Source organism: Symphalangus syndactylus, chromosome 13, assembly GCF_028878055.3.
Source record: "Symphalangus syndactylus isolate Jambi chromosome 13, NHGRI_mSymSyn1-v2.1_pri, whole genome shotgun sequence".
NCBI lineage: Eukaryota > Metazoa > Chordata > Mammalia > Primates > Hylobatidae > Symphalangus > Symphalangus syndactylus.
In genome coordinates, this window is record NC_072435.2 from 37,335,316 (window position 1) to 37,353,984 (window position 18,669).

Below are 18,669 nucleotides of genomic sequence, written 5' to 3' on the forward strand. Positions count from 1 at the left end.
GGGTCCCCTCCGGAACCCAAGCACTGTTATGCCAATGACACAAAACTGGTCTTCCTGGCCTCTCCCATCCTGTCCAGCCTAGAAGAGAGACTGAGACTTCAGATCCGACAACCATGGGTTCAAATCCAGCCTTGGAAACTTACTTCCTGTGCACAGGCAAGCTCCATTGAGATCTGTTTCTTTTCTTTTCTTTTCCTTCCTTCCTTTTTTTTTTTTTTTTTTTTTTGAGACAGAGTCTTGCTCTGTCACCCAGGCTAGAGTGCAGTGGCATGATCTTGGCTCACTGCAACCTCCGCCTCACGGGTTCAAGCGATTCTCCTGCCTCAGCCTCCCAAGTAGCTGGGATTACAGGTGCCCACCACCGTGCCCAGCTAATTTTTGTATTTTTAGTAGAGATGGGGGTTTCACCATCTTGGCCAGGCTGGTCTCGAACTCCTGACCTCGTGATCTGCTTGCCTCAGCCTGCCAAAGTGCTGGGATTACAGGGGTGAGCCACCGTGCCCGGCCACGATCTATTTCTTTTAACCGTAAACTGGGAAGAACTTTGACCACCACTTAGTCCAGAACTATCAGGGAAGGGGCACTGAATGCCAGGCCAGAGGAGGGTTGCGTGAAAGGCTTGGCCCCAGCTACTCAGGAGGCTGAGGCAGAAGGACTGTTTGAGCTGATGAATTCGAGGCTGTAGTGAGGCTGTGATCGCACCACTGCACTCCAGCCTAGGCAACAGAGTGAGACCCTGTCTCTTAAAAAAAAAAAAAAAAAAAAAATGCTCAGCCATCCCAAGCTGCTCCCAGCTGCCTGCCCCTCTGGGTGGCCCCCCACTACTGGCCTGAGGATGCATTTTATCCCCGCCAGGGCTGAGGAGTCCTGGGGAAAGGTACCCAAGTCCAGTCCTCAGGAGAAGCCACCCAGTGAGCACTAGGGCCCGAGGAAGGGTTCAGCCTCAAGACTCCATAGCCCCTGGGCTCCCGTCCCCAGAAACACCAGTTATGAGCAGGGGGCTGGCCATGGTGTGAATTCATGACCTGCACACCTCTTGCCAATAATGGCTAAGTGGCTAGAGCTTCAGGCTGCCTCACTGCCGCCCTCTGGAGCTCGAGCAGGTGCAGGTGTGGGTGCCCACCCTGGCTTGGCCTCTTCTCACCTGGGTGGCTTTGGACACAGGGTGGACTCCTCAAAGGGGCTGCTTCCCATCTGAGAAGCCAGCATGATCCTCCAGGGGCTACTGATATACACATGCTGCCCCTGGTCCTGAGTGAGATCACCCTGCCCCTAGGGAAGGCTTGGGGGCTTCGCTGCTGAAGTTCAGACTCCAGGGTGGTCCTTGTCCTGCGTGCCTCAGTTTCCCCATCTGTAAAATGGATGGTCCTGGGGCTGAGCCTCAGTGCTGCAGGGACTAGTGTGGAACCCTGTGTCCTGGGGCCTGAAACCTTACTCCCACCTCAGCAGGGCTGGGCTGAGCCATCAGCAAGCCTCTGGCCGGCCTCCATCATTCAGGAAAGAGCCGGTGGCCGAAGGGGCAGCTCTCAGAGGGAGAACAAATGGGGGTGGGGGTGGGACGGGGGCGGGGCTGGAGGCCACCGGCCTCAGGCTGTCCCGGGCATCCAGCCAGCGCTGGGCAGTGAGTCAGGGGCCAGGCATGCGGAGTGGGGCCTCTCCCGGCACCGGAGATCAGGCATCTCCCGGAACCCGCCTGCTGGGCCCCCACCAGGCCGTGTTCCTCTCCCACTTGCTCTCCCCATAGAGGGGACCCTTGGCCTGCCTGGGGGGGACAAGGATGGGGATGTGGGTGGTGGGCACAGGGCCTCTGTGAGCCCCAGCACAGGCCCCCTGATGGGACCGTCTCTTCCCTGGGGAAACTGAGGTCCAGGTTGCTGGGGTAGAGGGGATGTGGAGTGACAAGGCAGGGCAATGGCTCCTTGGCCCCCTCCAGGAACAAAGCCAGGTCATTCCTGTGGGGAGGGAGCGCCAACCCCAGGGTGGGGGAGCACAGGCCCTAGGTCAGGGGTACAGATAAGCCTGGGCTCCCAGAACCCTTGTCACAGCGGCCCCCCTGCCCCATGCCTGCTTTCTCTCCAGGGCACTCGGAGCTGCAGTTCGCAGGACGAGAGGGAGACGTGCCCATCCTCCCACCCCAGGACTCTCAGCCATGCGTGGGCTGGGCCCACTCCACTCCCGGCGCCCACAGTTGCCCCGGTGAACCGGCCAGTGGAGGCATCGTGTCCCGTGTGAGGGAAAGGAATGACCGCGAAGGTGACAGCAGCGCTCAGCCAACCCTGGCGCTGACACCTGACTTGCAAACTGCTCCCTGCCTGAGGCTTCAAGGCAGGCGAGAGGCTTTGTGTGTGTGACTTCCTCCCCGAAGGGACACTGGCAACAGCTGGAGACATTTCCTGTTGTTAAGGCTGAGGGGGAGCTGCTGGCATTTGGTGGGTGGAGGCCAGGGATGACGCTAACTGTTCTATGACGCCCAGGACGGCCCCCAACACACAGAACGGCCGGCCCACTGTCACTAGAGCTGAGGTGGAAAAGCTCTGTTCTGCTTCAGGTCTTCAGATCTTTGGGGGTCAGGGGTGCAAATAGAGGACTCTGCTCCCAATTCAGGTCACATAAAAGAATCGGCCGGGCGCTGTCACCCATGCCTATAATCCCAGTGCTTTGGGAGGCCGAAGTGGGAGTATCGCTTGAGCCCAGGAGTTTGAGACCAGCCTGGTTAACGTAGCAAGATCTCATTTCTACAAAAAGTACAAAAATTACCTGGGCACGGTGGCACGCACCTGTAGTCCCAGCTGCTTGGGAGGCTGAGGTGGGAGGTTTGCTTGAGCCCAGGAGGCTGAGGCTGCAGTGAGCCGAGATCATGCCACTGCACTCCAGCCTTGGCAACAGAGTTAGACTCCATCTCAAAAAAGAAAAGAGAGAAAACCCACCAACTTGGAGAATTAAAACAGCCCCAAGGACATCTAGGAACAGTTAACTGCACATCTAAACCCAGGCCCGCCGTTCTCAGAATCTTTGCAAGCCGAATGGACTGAGACTTCCGATATTTCAGGGCTAGACTCAAAAATCCCTTTAAAAAAATTTTGTTTTTGAGACAGAGTTTCACTCGTTGTCCAAGCTGGAGTGGAATGGCACGATCTCGGCTCACTGCAACCTCCACCTCCTGGGTTCAAGTGAGTCTTCTGCCACAGCCTCCAGAGTAGCTGGGATTACAGGTGCCCACCACCATGCCTGGCTAACTTGCATTTTTAGTAGAGATGGGGTTTCACCATGTTGGCCAGGCTGGTCTTGAACTCTTGATGTCAGGTGACCCACCTGCCTTGGCCTCCCAAAGTTACTGGTACTACAGGCATGAGCCACCATGCCTGGCCCCTTCTTTTTTTTTTTTTGAGACAGTCTTGCTCTGTCGCCCAGGCTGGAGTGCAGTGGCTCGATCTCGGCTCACTGTGAACTCTGCTGCCTGCATTCACGCCATTCTCCTGCCTCAGCCTCCTGAGTAGCTGGAATTACAGGTGCCCGCCATCACGCCCGGCTAATTTTTTGTATTTTTAGTAGAGACGGGGTTTCACCGTATTAGCCAGGATGGTCTCGATCTCCTGACCTCGTGATCCGCCCACCTCGGCCTCCCTAAGTGTTGGGATTACAGGCGTGAGCCACCGTGCCCGGCCCCCTTTTTTTTGTTGACACAGGGTCTCACTTTGTCACCCGGGCTGGAGTGCCGTGGCGCAGTCGTAGCTCAACACAGCAACTTCCCGGGCTCAAGCGATCCTCTCACTTCAGGCCCCCGAGTAGCGGGGGATACAGGCAGGCACCACCATGCCCAGCTAATTTATTTTTTTCTTAGTAGAGATGGGGTTTCGCGATGTTGCCCAGGCTGGTCTCGAATTCCTGGACTCAAGTGATTTGCCCCCTCAGCCTCCCAAAGTGCTGGGATTACAGGCATGAGCCACAACACCTGGCCCCTTTCTAAGACAGGGTCTCACTCTCACCCAGGCTGGAGTGCAGTGACACTGCCATGGCTCACTGCAGCCTCAACCTCCCAGGCTCAAGTGATCCTCCTGCCTCAGCCTCCCACGTAGCTGGGACTACAGGCATGCACCACCAGATGCTGTTAAAGCTTACTGTTCCCTCTGCCTAAAAACGCCCCTCTCTGATTAAGAACTGCATTTAAGTTCAGTCGTGGAAAGGGACATGATGAAACCCAAGCCCAAGTTCACGTAACTGACACATCCAAGGGCAAAGCTGTATTCGGGGACAACTGTGTCGGTGGGACCCCACCTCCCTCTCTCCTCCCTCAGGCAGGCAGGTGGTGTGCACGCCTCCTTTCCTTAGCGGTACCCAAAACACCGAGGATGGGAGAATGATGAACACATTGATTGGCCGGCCCTGGACTGGAGTACATGTTCAGTTAGGGTTTATTTTGGTATCTGTCATAGAAAACCCCCAAAAACACAGCTTACACAAGGTAGAAGTTGAGATTGGTTCTCCCCCTTCTCTCCCCCATTTAAATAAGTCTGTGCTGATATCTGGCTCTGCCATCATCAGGGAACCAGGCTCCTGTCATCCCTAAGGGACTGCACTCATCCGTACATGTGGCAGTATGACTGCTAGGGCTCCAGCCATCACACCCACATTCCGGGAAATAGGAAGGGGGAAGAAAGGGTGTACTTGTCTTTTAAGAATCCTTCTAGAAGTGTCACGTAACTCCACGTACATTTCACTAACCGGACCTTAACCACAAGGGCGGCTGGGAAGTGTTGTGTTTTAACTCCCAAAGTGCTAGGATCACAGGCATGAGCCACCGTGCCAGGCCAAATTTTTTAATTTTTTTGTACAGATGGGGTCTTGCCATGTTCCCCAGGCTGGTCTCCAACTCCTGGGCTCAAGTGATCTGCCCGCCTCTGCCTCCTACAGTGCTAGGATTGCAGGCATGAGCCACCACACCTGGCCTCCTTATCTTTTTAAGTCCTGGCACAAAAGTCGCTTCTGTCCTCCATGAAGCCTGCACACTCTGGTGTGGCTCCTGTCGCAATCTGGACCTCTCTCTGGTTCTAGAGTCTTGTCTGCTTCTGTGTTGGTTCCACCGTCAGCAGTGGGAGGAGATCCACGTCACTCGTATCTTGTCTCTCTAGTGCCTAGCAGAGTCTGGGCACACTGTGGCACTCAAACATACCCCCTGAATGAATAAGGGCCAACCTTGAAATATCTGGGAGCTGTCATTGAATACCACGGTGTCATTTGTCCCATCCTGTCACAGATCTGAAATTGCAGGTCTGGCATAGATAAGTTGACTCCCGTTGGTTACCTAGCTGAGGCCACTCTAGGAGCTGAGGCCGAAATCAGGAGAAAAACAAATCCAATAAAAAAAAAAAAAAAAAAAAAAAAGGCCGGGCGCAGTGGCTCACGCCTGTAATCCCAGCACTTTGGGAGGCCAAGGCGGGTGGATCACAAACTCAGGAGATCGAGACCATCCTGGCTAACATGGTGAAACTCTGTCTCTACTAAAAATACAAAAAAGTAGCCGGGCGTGGTGGCAGGTGCCTGTAGTCTCAGCTACTCAGGAGGCTGAGGCAGGAGAATGGTGTGAACCTGGGAGGAGGTGGAGCTTGCAGTGAGCTGAGATCGCGCCACTGCACTCTAGCCTGGGCGACTGAGTGAGACTCCGTCTCAAAAAAAAAAAAAAAAGGAAGAAGTCTAGCTGGGCACGGTGGCTCATGCTTGTAATCCCAGCACTTTGGGAGGCTGAAGCGGGCGGGTGGATCACCTGAGGTCAGGAGTTCAAGACCAGCCTAACCACCATGGTGAAACTCCATCTCTACTAAATACAAAAAATTAGCCGGGCATGGTGGCGCGTGCCTGTAATCCCAGCTACTTGGGAGGCTGAGGCAGGAGAATTGCTTGAACCCAGGAGGCAGAGGTTGCTGTGAGCTGAGATCGTGCCATTGCACTCCAGCCTGGGCAACAAGAGTGAAACTCTGTCTCGAAAAAAATAAAATAAAATAAAAAATAAAACTATGTCCACACATTTCATTTGAAACGGATCCGACCACGGTAGATGCCCACTGGGTGCAAGACGCAGCCACGAGGCTCGTGGCTACCACTCGGTATCCACCAGGCTCCAGAGGTAGTCGCTGATGAACTTCCTGGAGAGCTGGGTGCTGTCCAGGTGGATGGGCTGGGCCACACTGGGGCCGTGATGGACTGAGGCACAGATGTAAGGAAAGCCCAGGACACACAGGCCCTCACACAACCCCACGGGGAAAAGGATACTGCCTTTACTTTTTTTTTTTTTTTTTTTTTGAGACAAAGTCTCATTCTGTAGGCCAGGCTGGAGTGCAGTGGTGCGATCTCAGCTCATTGCAACCTCCGCCTCCTGGGGTTAAGCGATTCTCGTGCCTCAGCCTCCTGAGTAGCTGGGACTACAGGCATATGCCACCACGCCTGGCCTCAGGTCTTCTGCCTGCCTCGGCCTCCCAAAGTGTTGGGATTACAGGCGTGAGCCACCACGCTTGGCCTGCTACACTTTACTATATTTATTATAGACATGGGGTCTCACTGATACCCAGGCTGGTCTCAAACTCCTGGCCTCAAGTGATCCTCCCACCTCAGCCTCCCAGGTAGCTGGGACTACAGATGCACACTACCACACCCGGCTAATTTTTACAGGGTCCTGCTATGCACCATTTTACGTCCCTACCTACAGTGCACAAGAGTTAAAACAGCTCCCCAAAAAGGATACTGCCTTTGATCATCCCTGGCTCACACTCATAATCCCACTCAATTTTACTAACTTGGTGGTAAAGTTGAGCCACGTACCTGTACAGGAAGACAAAAAAAAAAAAAAAGAAAGAAAGTTACCCAGCACCAACTTCAACCAAGAGCCGGACTACACAAGGAGGCACAGGCAGGCACACGTTTTGGCAGAACCTACACGGCCGAGGGGATTGTGACTGTCGTGTCCTCGTCGACCTCCTTCTCCTGTCGCTCCAGATCCACCTCAATCTCCTTGAGCTCTTCCAGCTCTCTGGTGAGCTGAGTAGGGCATGTCATTAAGGACCCCGGCTTTCGAGAGAGGGCTGCCCCTGCGCTAACTGCAGCTGGGAGGCCCAGCATCTTGGCTCTATCTACGCACACTTTCTTCTTTGAGTCAGAGTTTTGCCTTGTCACCCAGGCTGGAGTGCAGTGGCACGATTTCAGCTCACTGCAACCTCTGCCTCCCAGGTTGAAGTGATTCTGGAGCCCCTGCCTCCCGAGTAGCTGGGATTACAAGCGAACACCACCATGCCCTGCTAATTTTTGTATTTTTAGTAGAGACAGGGTTTCACCATGTTGGCCAGGCTGGTCTCAAACTCCTGACCTCAAGTGATCTGTCTGCTTCAGCCTCCCAAAGTGCTGGGATTACAGGTGTGAGCCACCACGCCTGGTCTTTTTTTTTTTGAGACAGGGTGTTGCTCTGTCACCCATGCTGGAGTGCAGCCTCAATCTCCCAGGCCCAAGTAATCCTCCCACCTCGGCCTCCCAAGTAGCTGAGACTACAGGCGTGTACCACCATGCCCAGCTTATTGATTGATTGATTGAGACAGAGTCTTGTTCTGTTGCCCAGGCTGGAGTGCAGTGGCATGATCTCGGCTCACTGCAAGCTCCGCCTCCCGGGCTCACGCCATTCTCCTGCTGGTACCACGCCTGGCTAATTTTTTTTGTATTTTTAGTAGAGATGGGGTTTCACTGTGTTAGCCAGGATGGTCTCGAACTCCTGACCTTGTGATCCACCCACCTCGGCCTCCCAAAGTGCTGGGATCACAGGCGTGAGCCACCGCACCCGGCCTAATTTTTTTAATTTTGTAGAGACAGGGTCTCTGTTGTCCAGGCTGGTCTCCAACTCCTGGGATCAAGTGATCCTCCCACCTGGGCTTCCCAAAGTGCTGGGATTACAGGCGTGAGCCACTGTGCCTGGCCCTATGTGTGTTTTCTAGCAAGGCTGACCCTCTAGCAGAAAAGGATATAGGAGGCTGGCCTTCAGACGGGTGTCCTCCTCCCCAGCCTCCTGAAGCGCGGCTTCCAGCTGCTGCAGCGCCATGACTCCCTGGTGCACCTGCTCCTTCGAGTTGAGAAGGCTCTGGGCCACTTCCTTCTCCATGGTGAGGATCTCTGCAGGGTGGAGAGAAGCAGGCTCCCTAGGGTCTGTCCTTCCCCAAGGAGAGCAGAGAGAAGGTGGTTCGCCACCTCCACTGGCAAGAAACATGCCCCTTCTTGTCTGCAGCCCTGTGTCCAGAGAGTTCTACTGGCAACTTGTACAACTACTGTTTCACCAAAACACATTTAAATACACCAAAAATAAAACCTTGTCCTTCTTCACACACCTAAAATATAACAAAATAGCCGGCCAGGCATGGTGGCTCATGCCTGTAATCCCAGCACTTTGGGAGCCTGAGGCAGGAGGATCGCTTGAGGCCAAGAGTTCAAGCCTGGGCAACATAGGGAGATCCCATCTCTACAAAACTAAAAAAAATTAGGCTGGGCATGGTGGTTCACACCTGTAATCCCAGAACTTTGGGAGGCCGAAGTGGGCAGATCACCTAAGATCAGGAGTTCGAGACCAGCCTGGTCAACATGGTAAAATCCTGTCTTTTTTTTTTTTTTTTTTTTTTTTGAGACGGAGTTTTTCTCTTATTGCCCAGGCTAGAGTGCAGTGGCACAATCTTGGCTCACTGCAACCTGCTCCTTCCAGTTTCAAGTGATTCTCCTGCCTCAGCCTCCCAAGTCACTGGGATTACAGGCGCCTGCCACGACCCCCAGCTAATTTTTTGTATTTTTAGTAGAGACGGGGTTTCACCATGTTGGTCAGGCTGGTCTCAAACTGCTGACCTCGTGATCCACCCGCCTCAGCTTCCCAAAGTGCTGGGATTACAGGCGTGAGCCACTGCGCACAGCAACCCCGTCATTATTAAAAACATAAAAAATTAGCCAGGTGTGGTGGCAGGTGCCTGTAATCCTAGCTACCTGGGAGGCTGAGACAGGAGAATCACTTGAACCCAGGAGGTGGAGGCTGCAGTGAGCTGAGATCGTGCCACTGCGCTCCAGCCTGGGGGGCGGCTAAGGAAACTCCATCTCAAAAAGAAAAAAAAAAAAAGGCTAGGTGTGGTGGCTCACACCTGTAATCCCAGCACTTTGGGAGGCCGAGGCAGATCACCTGAGGTCAGGAGTTCGAGACCAGCCTGACCAACGTGGAGAAACCCCATCTCTACTAAAAATACAAAATTAGCCGGGCATGGTGGCACATGCCTGTAATCCCAGCTACTTGGGAGGCCAAGGCAGGAGAATCACTTGAACCTGGGAGGCGGAGGTCATGGTGAGCCGACATCGCGCCACTGCCCTCCAGCCTGGGTGACAGAGCAAGACTCCGTCTGAAAAAAAAACAAAAAGGCTACTGGTGGCTGGGCACAGTGGCTCATGCCTGGAATCCCAGCACTTTGAGAGGCCAAGGCGGAAGGATCGCTTGGACAGGAGTTTGAGACCACCCTGGGCTATGTGGCAAAACTCCATCTCTACTAAAAATACAAAAAATTAGCTGGGCATTGTGGTGTGCACCTGTAGTCCCACCTACTTGGGAGGCTGAGATGGGAGGATCACCTGAACCAGGGAAGTTGAGGCTGCAGTGAGCCATAATTGCTGTCACTGTGCCACTGCACTCCAGCCTGGGTGACAGAGACAGACCCTTTCTCAAAAACCCAAATCAAAACAAAACAAAACAAAGATGGCTACTGTTCCTTCCTAGAAACCTGCCAACTCAGAGAATGCAGATTAAATGCCCAGGCCGGGAGCGGTGGCTCACGCCTGTAATCCCAGCACTTTGGGAGGCCGAGTAGGGTGGATCATGAGGTCAGGAGATCGAGACAGTCCTGGCTAACATGGTGAAACCCTGTCTCTACTAAAAATACAAAAAACTAGCTGGGTGTGGTGGCGGGCGCCTGTAGTCCCAGCTACTCAGGAGGCTGAGGCAGGAGAATGGCGGGAACCCGGGAGGCGGAGCTTGCAGTGAGCTGAGATTACGCCACTGAACTCCAGCCTGGGCGACAGAGCCAGACTCTCTCTCAAAAAAAAAAAAAAAAAAAAAAAAAAGGCTTCCCAAAAGGCCCATGTTTAAGTTTCAGAAACTTACATTAAGTTATTTTTAATCACAGTATGACATGTATATAGTTCTGCAAACATAAACACACACGCACACACCCTTCTCCAAGCCTCTCCGCCCCTCTGAAGCAGCCACTTTCAAGTTTTAGCTGTTTTCTCTGGCACTGGCCTCCACATTTCTAAGTAACTTGCTTATGCTGCTATTTCTTGATGGGTCTGGTTCGGATGGTGCCTGCTGATTTCCTGTTAGGACAGCTGAGGCTCTGGCTGGCTCACACAGCCTTCCCACCCGCTGTCTGTCCGCCCTCCCGAAGGTCAACCAAGTCTTCTTGAATTCTTCCCTGAGTAGTCATCTTTACCCCATGGCTGCTCATTATAAGGTGTTCCTACTTGACATATTCTCACACAGCTCTCTGAAGGGATACTTTTTTTTTTTTTTAAAGATGGAGTCTTGCTCTGTCACCCAGGCTGCAGTGCAACGGCACGGTCTCAGCTCACTGCAACCTCCGCCTCCCAGGTTCAAGTGATTCTCCTGCCTCAGCCTCCTGAGTAGCTGGGATTACAGGCACCCACCACAACGCCTGGCTAATTTTTATATTTTTACTGGAGACGGGGTTTCACCATGTTGGCCAGGCTGGTCTAGAACTCCTGACCTTGTGATCTGCCCGCCTCGGCCTCCCAAGGTGCTGGGATTACAGGTGTGAGCCACCGCACCCGGCCCTTTTTTTTTTTTTTTTTAAACTTTTATTTTATTATTATTTTTGAGACAGAGTCTTGCTCTGTTGCCCAGGCTGGAGTGCAGTGGCACGATCTCAGCTCACTGCAACCTCTGCTTCCCGGGCTCAAGCTATTCTCTTGCCTCAGCCTCCTGAGTAGCTGGGATTACAGGCATGTGCCACCATGCCTGGCTAATTTTCTTATTTTTAGTAGAGACAGGGTTTCACCATGTTGGCCAGGCTGGTCTTGAACTCCTGACCCCAGGTGATCTGCTCGCCTCAGCCTCCCAAAGTGTTGGGATTACAGGCATGAGCCACCATGCTTGGCCTATTTTTCTGAGACAGTCCAGGCTGGAATACAGTGGTGTGACCTCGGCTCACTGCAGCCTCCACCTCCCAGTTTCAAGCAATTCTCCAGTCTCAGCCTCCCGAGTAGCTGGGATTACAGGCATGCGCCATAACGGCCAGCTAATTTTTGTAATTTTAGTAGAGACCGAGTTTCACCATGTTGACCAGGCTGGTCTTTAACTCCTGTCCTCAAGTGATCCACCCACCTCGGCCTCCCAAAATGTTGAGAAGACAGGCGTGAGCCACCACACCCAGCCTGAGGGTGTACTTTAACTCCTCTGCCCCGCATCTGCAACATGAAAAACAGGTCCAGAGACAGAGAAGTTCAGTGACTCACCCACAGGTACAGAGCTCCAAACCTAGGATGTGAACTGGATCTGTTTGACCCAAAGCCCAGGATCCCTGGATCCTGACTGTCAGTTTTCTTGGCCCCAGATTCATCCATTCTGCTAACAGCCAGGCTGGCTGAGTCACACCTTTCTCCTCAAGCCATCAAAGGAGGGGGAGTTAATGGAGGGGTGGAAGAAGGAAGAGGGAAGGAGGGAAGAGCCTGCCTGGGACATCACACTCAGGATAATATTCAGACTCCTCCTGGGCGCTCACCAGGCCTGGCAGTCAGGCGGCTGCTTAGCTCATCTTCTGCTCGCCAAGTTCATTCTCACCTCCTGACCTTTGCATTTGCAATCAACGCTACCAGGAACACTGTTCCTGAGCCACCCCGTGGACTGGCTCCATAGGCCAATCAAGGATCAGCCCAGGCCTCCTCATAAAATGTGACTGTATAAGACATCCGAAACCCCTGGCACTGCACCTGTCAGGGAGAACTGTATGGCGGTTCCTCAGAAATCAAACTTTGAATTACCATTTGATCTGATTCTGGCTGAATACAAAAAAGAATTGAAAATAGAGTCTTGGCTGGGCCCGGTGGCTCACGCCTGTAATCCCAGCACTTTGGGAGGTCAGGGCGGGTGGATCACGAGGTCAGGAGATCGAGACCATCCTGGCTAACATGGTGAAACCCTGTCTCTACCAAAAAAAAAAAAAAATACAAAAAAAAATTAGCTGGGCGTGGTGGCGGGTGCCTGTAGTCCCAGCTACTCGGGAGGCTGAGGCAGGAGAATGGTGTGAACCTGGGAGGCGGAGCTCGCAGTGAGCCAAGATCGCGCCACTGCAACCCAGCCTGGGTGACAGAGCAAGACTCCGTCTCAAAAAAATAAAAAAAATAGAGTCTTGGGCTGGGTGCAGTGGCTCATGCCTATATTCCCAGCACTTTGGGAGACCGAGGCAGGCGGATCACGAGGTCAAGAGTTCAAGACCAGCCTGGCCAACATGGTGAAACCCCGTCTTTACTAAGAATACAAAAATTAGCTGGGCGTGTTGGCACGTGCCTGTAATCCCAGCTACTTGGCAGGCTGAGGCAGGAGAATTGCTTGAACCCGGGAGGCATAGGTTGCAGTGAGCAGAGATCTCGCCACTGTACTCCAGCCTGAGTGACACAGTAAGACTGTCTTGGGAAAAAAAAAAAAAAAAGAAAAGAAAATATGGTGGCCAGGCGCAGTGGCGAGCACCTGTAGTCCCAGCTACTCGGGAGGCTGAGGCAGGAGAATGGCGTGAACCCAAGAGATGGAGCTTGCAGTGAGCCGAGATCGCGCCACTGCACTCCAGCCTGGGTGACAGAGCGAGACTCCGTCTCAAGGAAAAAAAAAAATACAGTCTTGAAGAGATATTTGGGCATCCGTGTTCATAGCAGCGTTATTCAACACAGCCAAAAGGTGGATACAACCCAAGTGCCCATGGATTGATGAATGAATAAACACAATGCGGTCCATCCTTCTATATCATGGAATATGACTCAGCTTTAAAATGGAAGGAAATTCCGGCCGGGCGTAGTGGCTCACTCCTGTCATCCCAGCACTTTGGGAGGCTGAGGCGGGCGAACACTTGAGGCTGGGAGTTTAAGACCAGCCTAGCCAACATGGTGAAACCCTATCTCTACTAAAAATACAAAAATTAGCCGGGCATGGTGGCGCATAAGTGTGTTCTCAGCTACTTGGGAGGCTGAGGTGGGAGGATCACTTAAGTCTGGGAGGCAGAGGTTGCAGTGAGCCAAGATCACACCACTGCATTCAAGCCGGGGTAATGGAGCGAGAGTCTGTCTCACAATAAGTACACAAAATGAAAGGAAATTCTGACACAGGCTATGACACGGATGAACCTGGAGGACATTATGCTCTATGAAATAAGCCAGACACAAAAGGGTAGATATTGTATGATTCCACTATGAAGGGTAGATATTGTACAATTCCTCTGTGAGGTTCCTAGAGGAGTCAAATTTGAGACAGAAAGTAGAACCCTGGTGGGTGCCAGGGTCTGAGAAGGGGATGGGGAGTGAGTGTTTCATGGGGACAGAGCTTCAGTTTGGAAAGGTGAGAAAGTTCTGGAGATCAATGATGGTGATGATGGTTGCACAGCAGTGTGAATGTGCTTAAGGTCACTGAACTGTGCAGTTAAAAATAGTGAAGATGGGCCGGGCACAGTGGCTCATGTCTGCAGTCCCAGTACTTTGGGAGGCCGAGGCAGGCAGATTACCTGAGGTCAGGAGTTTGAGACCAGCCTGGCCAACGTGGTGAAACCCCATCTCTACCAAAAATACAAAAATTAGCCGGGTGTGGTGGCAAGCGCCTGTAATCCCAGCTACTCAGGAGGCTGAGGCAGGAGAATAGCTGGAACCCGGGAGGCGGACGTTGTGGTGAGCCCAGGGCCTGGCAGCAGCAGATGCTCCATAAAACATCTGAACGCCTTCACGAAGAAGGGATGGGCTATTGTCACAACCATTTGACAAGTAAGGAAGCTGAGGCACAGAGAAGTTAAGAAACTCACCTCAAGTCTCACAGTGGACATGGAGATGACTGCTAGGATTCAAACCCGGAGCTTTGACTCCTGAGCCCCAATTCAAACGCTGAGACCCCCAGCTCCTGCTCACAGAGCGCTCAGAAGGGGCCAACCCCTCCAGGCTCCTATATTTACCACTAAACCCCTGGGGGGTGGGGGATGGTTGCTGTCATAAAGCCGATTTCTCAGATGGCGAAACTAAGGCTCAGAGAGGGCCGTCCCAGGGGGGATAGGACAGGAGATGGGAGAGTCCAGGAAAGAAGGGGTTTTGAGGTCGGCCTGGTCGCCCCCTCCCAGCACCCGGGCCCCGTCCCCCGTGGGCCCGCGCCCACGCTCCAGCCCTCACCTCGCAGCTGCTTCTCGGCACCGTCTTGCGTTTCCAGCAGCCGCTCCACCACCTGCTCGTGGCGCCCCAGCAGCCGTCGCTGCTGCGCCTCCGCGCGGTTGGCGCCCAGCAGGCTGAGCAGCCCCTGGCTCACCTCCTCTATGTCGCGGAAGGCGGCCATGACTACGCCAGGCCCCAACCCGCGCAAATTTGACTGCCCGCGGGGCCCGCCCTCTTCCCGAAGAGGTTGCTTTCCATTGGACTTTTTGATACGTCAGTCATAAGCAATGGCCAATAGGCATAGGGAACAGGGTCTTAGAATGGGCTAAGCTGCCTTGGGTCTGGCCTGGTGCGCCTGCGACCACTCCTCCGTCAGTCATCGGCGATGACCAATCGGCATAAGAAGGGGGAGGCTCCGTTATCCTTCCCGATGCGCCTGCGCGGCAGAGAAAGCGGCTGTTTATTTCTCCATAGGTCGAGCGCCTGCTGTGTGCAGGGCGGGGTTCTAAGGGCGAAGCAGCGAGCAGCTTCTCCTGGAACTTACATCCTACAGTGTGTGCGTGGGATACACAATAAGCATAGAGAATAAGTAGATTCTATGAGAGGCTGCATAGCAAAATGGCGTCTGCAGCCAGATTTACTGGGTTCGAATCCCAGCGTTGCCACTTACTAGCTGTGTTACCCTGGACAGACTTCACCCTCTGTGCAGTACTTTCCTTCTTAGTAAAATGAGGGTCATACTAGTGCCTATGTCAGCGTTGACGTGAGAATTCTTATTACTTTTTTTTTAGAGACAAGGTATTGCTGTGTCACCCAGGCTGAAGTGCAGTGGCACAATCATAGCTCATTGCATCTTCGACCTCCTGGCCTCCAGCAACCCTCCTGCCTCCGCCTCCCAAAGTGCTGGGATTACAGGTGTGAGCCACCGAGCCCAGCCTGGTGTGATAGTATCTGCTATTCAGTAGGTGCTATATAGTTGTTTAATGAAACATACATAGAATCCTAGCATGTAGCTGGGTGCAGTGGCTCATGCCTGTAAGTCTCAGCTCTTTGGAAGGCTAAGACAGGAGGATTGCTTGAGCCCTGGAGTTTGAGACTAGCCTGTCACAAAACAAAACAAAACAAACAAAACAAAACAAAACAAAACACAAAGAAAAGATCAGTGCTGACTCTAAGGTGCTGGTTCCGTGCTAGACACTGGTATTTCTGCAAGAAACAGTTAAGATGTTAAGATGGCATCTTTTTTTTCTTTCTCTCTGGTTTTTTTTTTTTTTTTTTTTTTTTTTTTAAGACGGAGTCTCACTCTGTTGCCCAGGCTGGAGTGCAATGGCACGATCTCAGCTCACTACAACCTCCGCTTCCCGGGTTCAAGGCATTCTCTTGCATCAGCCCCCCGAGTAGCTGGGATTACAGGTGTCCGCCACGGCGCCTAGCTGATTTTTTGTATTTTTAGTAGAGACGGGGTTTTACTATGTTGGCCAGGTTGGTCTTAAATTCCTGACCTCGTGATCTGCCTGCCTCAGGCTCCCAAAGTGCTGGGATTATAGGCGTGAGCCACCGTGCCTGGTGTGGCATCATTTTTACGTGTGCCACCACCTAAAGAACATCTCATTGCTTTCCTATGTTTTTTTTTCTTTCTTTTTTTTTTTTTTTTTTTCTCTTGAGACAGAGTTTCGCTGTTGTTGCCCAGGCTGGAGTGCAATGGCGCAATCTCAGCTCACTGCAACCTCCACCTCCCAGGTTCAAGTGATTCTCCTGCCTCAGCCTCCCAAGTAGCTGGGATTACAGGCATGCGTCACCATGCCCAGCTAATTTTGTATTTTTAGTAGAGACGGGGTTTCTCCATGTTGGTCAGCCTGGTCTTAAACTCTCAACCTCAGGTGATACACCTGCCTCAGGCTTCCAAAGTGCTGGGATTACAGGCGTGAGCCACTGTGCCTGGCCTTCTTTTCTTCCCTCATTTTTTTTGAGACGGGGTCTTGTTCAGTCCCCCAGGCTGAAGTGCAGTGGCTCAGGTGATCCTTTCATTTCAACCTTCCGAGTAGCCGGGACTACAAGTGTGTGTCACCGTTTGGTGCCTGACAGCATGGCTTCTTGAACCAGCCGTATAATGTTGGCATAGACCTCACCTTCTTTGTGCTTAAAGGCAGTGAATAACAATTAGGCAGAGTGAAATCAAGAGGGGATAAGACTTTAGGTTCACTTTCTGACGCTGCAGCTTACCTGTGACCTTGGCAGGTTCCTAACCTTTCTAAGCCATAGTGGCTAAAGATAGCCTTTTCTTATTAGCTGCCAGGAGGTGTCCCGGAGATAAGCCAGGCAAGGTTGTGCAATTCGAGCCTGATAGATCTAAAGGCTCCTGTGGAAAAATGCCATCTGCCTACCTCCCTTCCAAAAAAGCAAAGCGAGATCCACTTCACAGCCATTAGGATGGCTACTGTCCAAAACCAACCAACCAGCCAAGCAACCCGGAAAATAACAAGTGTTGACCGAGATGTAGAGAAATTGGAATACTGTGTACCCTTGCTGAGAATGTAAAATGGTGCAGCTGCTGCGGGAAACAGTATGGCAGTTCCTCAAAAAATTAAAAATAGTATTACCATATCAGCAATTCCACTTCTGGGTATATCCCCAAAAGAATTGAAAGCAGGTTGTTGGGCCGGGCGCTGTGGCTCACGCCTGTAATCCCAGCACTTTGGGAGGCCGGGGCGGGCAGATTACCTGAGGTCAGGAGTACGAGACCAGCCTGACCAACATGGAGAAACCCCATCTCTACTAAAAATACAAAATTAGCCAGGCATGGTGGCGCATGCCTGTAATCTCAGCTACTAGGGATGCTGAGGCAGGAGAATCGCTTGAACCTGGGAGGCGGAGGTTGCGGTGAGCCGAGATCGCGCCATTGCACTCCAGCCTGGGCAACAAAAGGGAAACTCCGTCTCAAAAAAAAAAGAAAGAAAAAGAAAGAAAGCAGGTCGTAGAACAGATATTTGCAAGTCCATGTTCATAGCAGCCATTATAGCGAAAGTGTGGAAACAGCACAAGTGTCCTTAGATAGAAGAATTAATAAAACATGGTTCAGTTCTACAATGCTTTTTTTTTTTTTTTGGTTCATCTGTACAACGCGATTATTTTTTTTGAGCCACCATGCCCGGCCACAATTTTTTTTTTCTTTTTTTTTTTTGAGACAGGATCTCTCTCTCTCTGCCAGGCTGGAGTGCAGAGACGCAATTATGGCTCACTCGAACTCCTGGGCTCAAGCAATCCTCCAACTTTAGCCTCCCAAGTAGCTGGGACTACAGGCACATGCCATTACACCCAGCTAATTTTTTTTTTTTTTTTTCCTAGAGACAAGGGTCTCATTGTATTGCCTAGGCTGGTCTCCAACTCCTGGGCTCAAATGATCCTCTTGCCTCAGCCTCCCAAAATGCTGGGAGTACAGGTGTGAGTCACTGTGTCTACCATGTCTGGCCCATAGGATAGAAGATTATTCAGCCTTAAAAAGGAAGGAGGCCAGGCGCGGTGGCTCACGCCTGTAATCCCGGCACTTTGGGAGGCCGAGGCGGGCAGATCACGAGGTCAAGAGATTGAGACCATCCTGGCCAACATAGTGAAACCCCGTCTCTACTAAAAATACAAAAATTAGCTGGGCCTGGTGGCACCTGCCTGTAGTCCCAGCTACTTGGGAGGCTGAGGCAGGAGAATCGCTTGAACCTGGGAGGCAGAAGTTGCAATGAGTCGAGATCGCGCGGCTGCACTCCAGCCTGGCGACAGAGTGATACTCTGTCTCAAAAAAAAAAAAAGGAAGGAAATTCTGACCAGGTCCAGTGGCTCACGCCTATAATCCCAGCACTCTGGTAGCCTGAGGCAGGCGGATCGCCTGAGGTCAGGAGTTCAAGACCAGCCTGGCCAACATGGCAAAACCCCATCTCTACTAAAAATACAAAAATTAGCCAGGCATGATGGTGTGCACCTGTAATCCCTACTACGTGGGAGGCTGAGGCAGGAGAATCACTTAAACCCGGGAGGTGGAGGTTGCAGTGAGATGAGATGGCGCCACTGCACTCCAGCCTGGGTAACAAGAGAGAAACTCCGTCCCCACCCCGCAAAAAAAGAAAGGAAATTCTGACGCATGCCACGAGGTGGATGAAGACATGTTCAGTGAAATAAGTCAGATACAAAAAGACAAACACTGTGTGATTCCACTTATAGGAGGTCCCTAGAGTCGTCAGATTCATAAAAACAGAACATAGAATGGTGGGTCCC

The 18,669-nt window shown here is 52.3% G+C and overlaps 1 protein-coding gene across 5 annotated transcripts; it reads right to left on the minus strand.

Moving 5' to 3' along the window:
* Positions 1-4,394: 4,394 nt before the first annotated feature.
* Positions 4,395-14,628, minus strand: SPC24 (SPC24 component of NDC80 kinetochore complex). Of its 5 annotated transcripts, none has more exons than XM_055238562.2 (5): positions 14,428-14,628; positions 8,001-8,145; positions 6,929-7,033; positions 6,789-6,813; positions 4,395-5,324 (listed from the first exon to the last, which is right to left on the minus strand). In XM_055238562.2, the coding sequence occupies exons 1-5, from the start codon at positions 14,585-14,587 to the stop codon at positions 5,232-5,234; spliced, it is 528 nt and encodes a 175-aa protein (XP_055094537.1). In that variant the 5' UTR covers positions 14,588-14,628; the 3' UTR covers positions 4,395-5,231. The 5 variants fall into 5 exon arrangements, with proteins under 5 accessions (XP_055094537.1, XP_055094536.1, XP_055094538.1 ...); XM_055238561.2 differs by having other exon boundaries at positions 4,802-5,173; positions 6,737-6,813; XM_055238563.2 differs by having other exon boundaries at positions 4,802-5,324; positions 6,737-6,813.
* Positions 14,629-18,669: the final 4,041 nt, after the last annotated feature.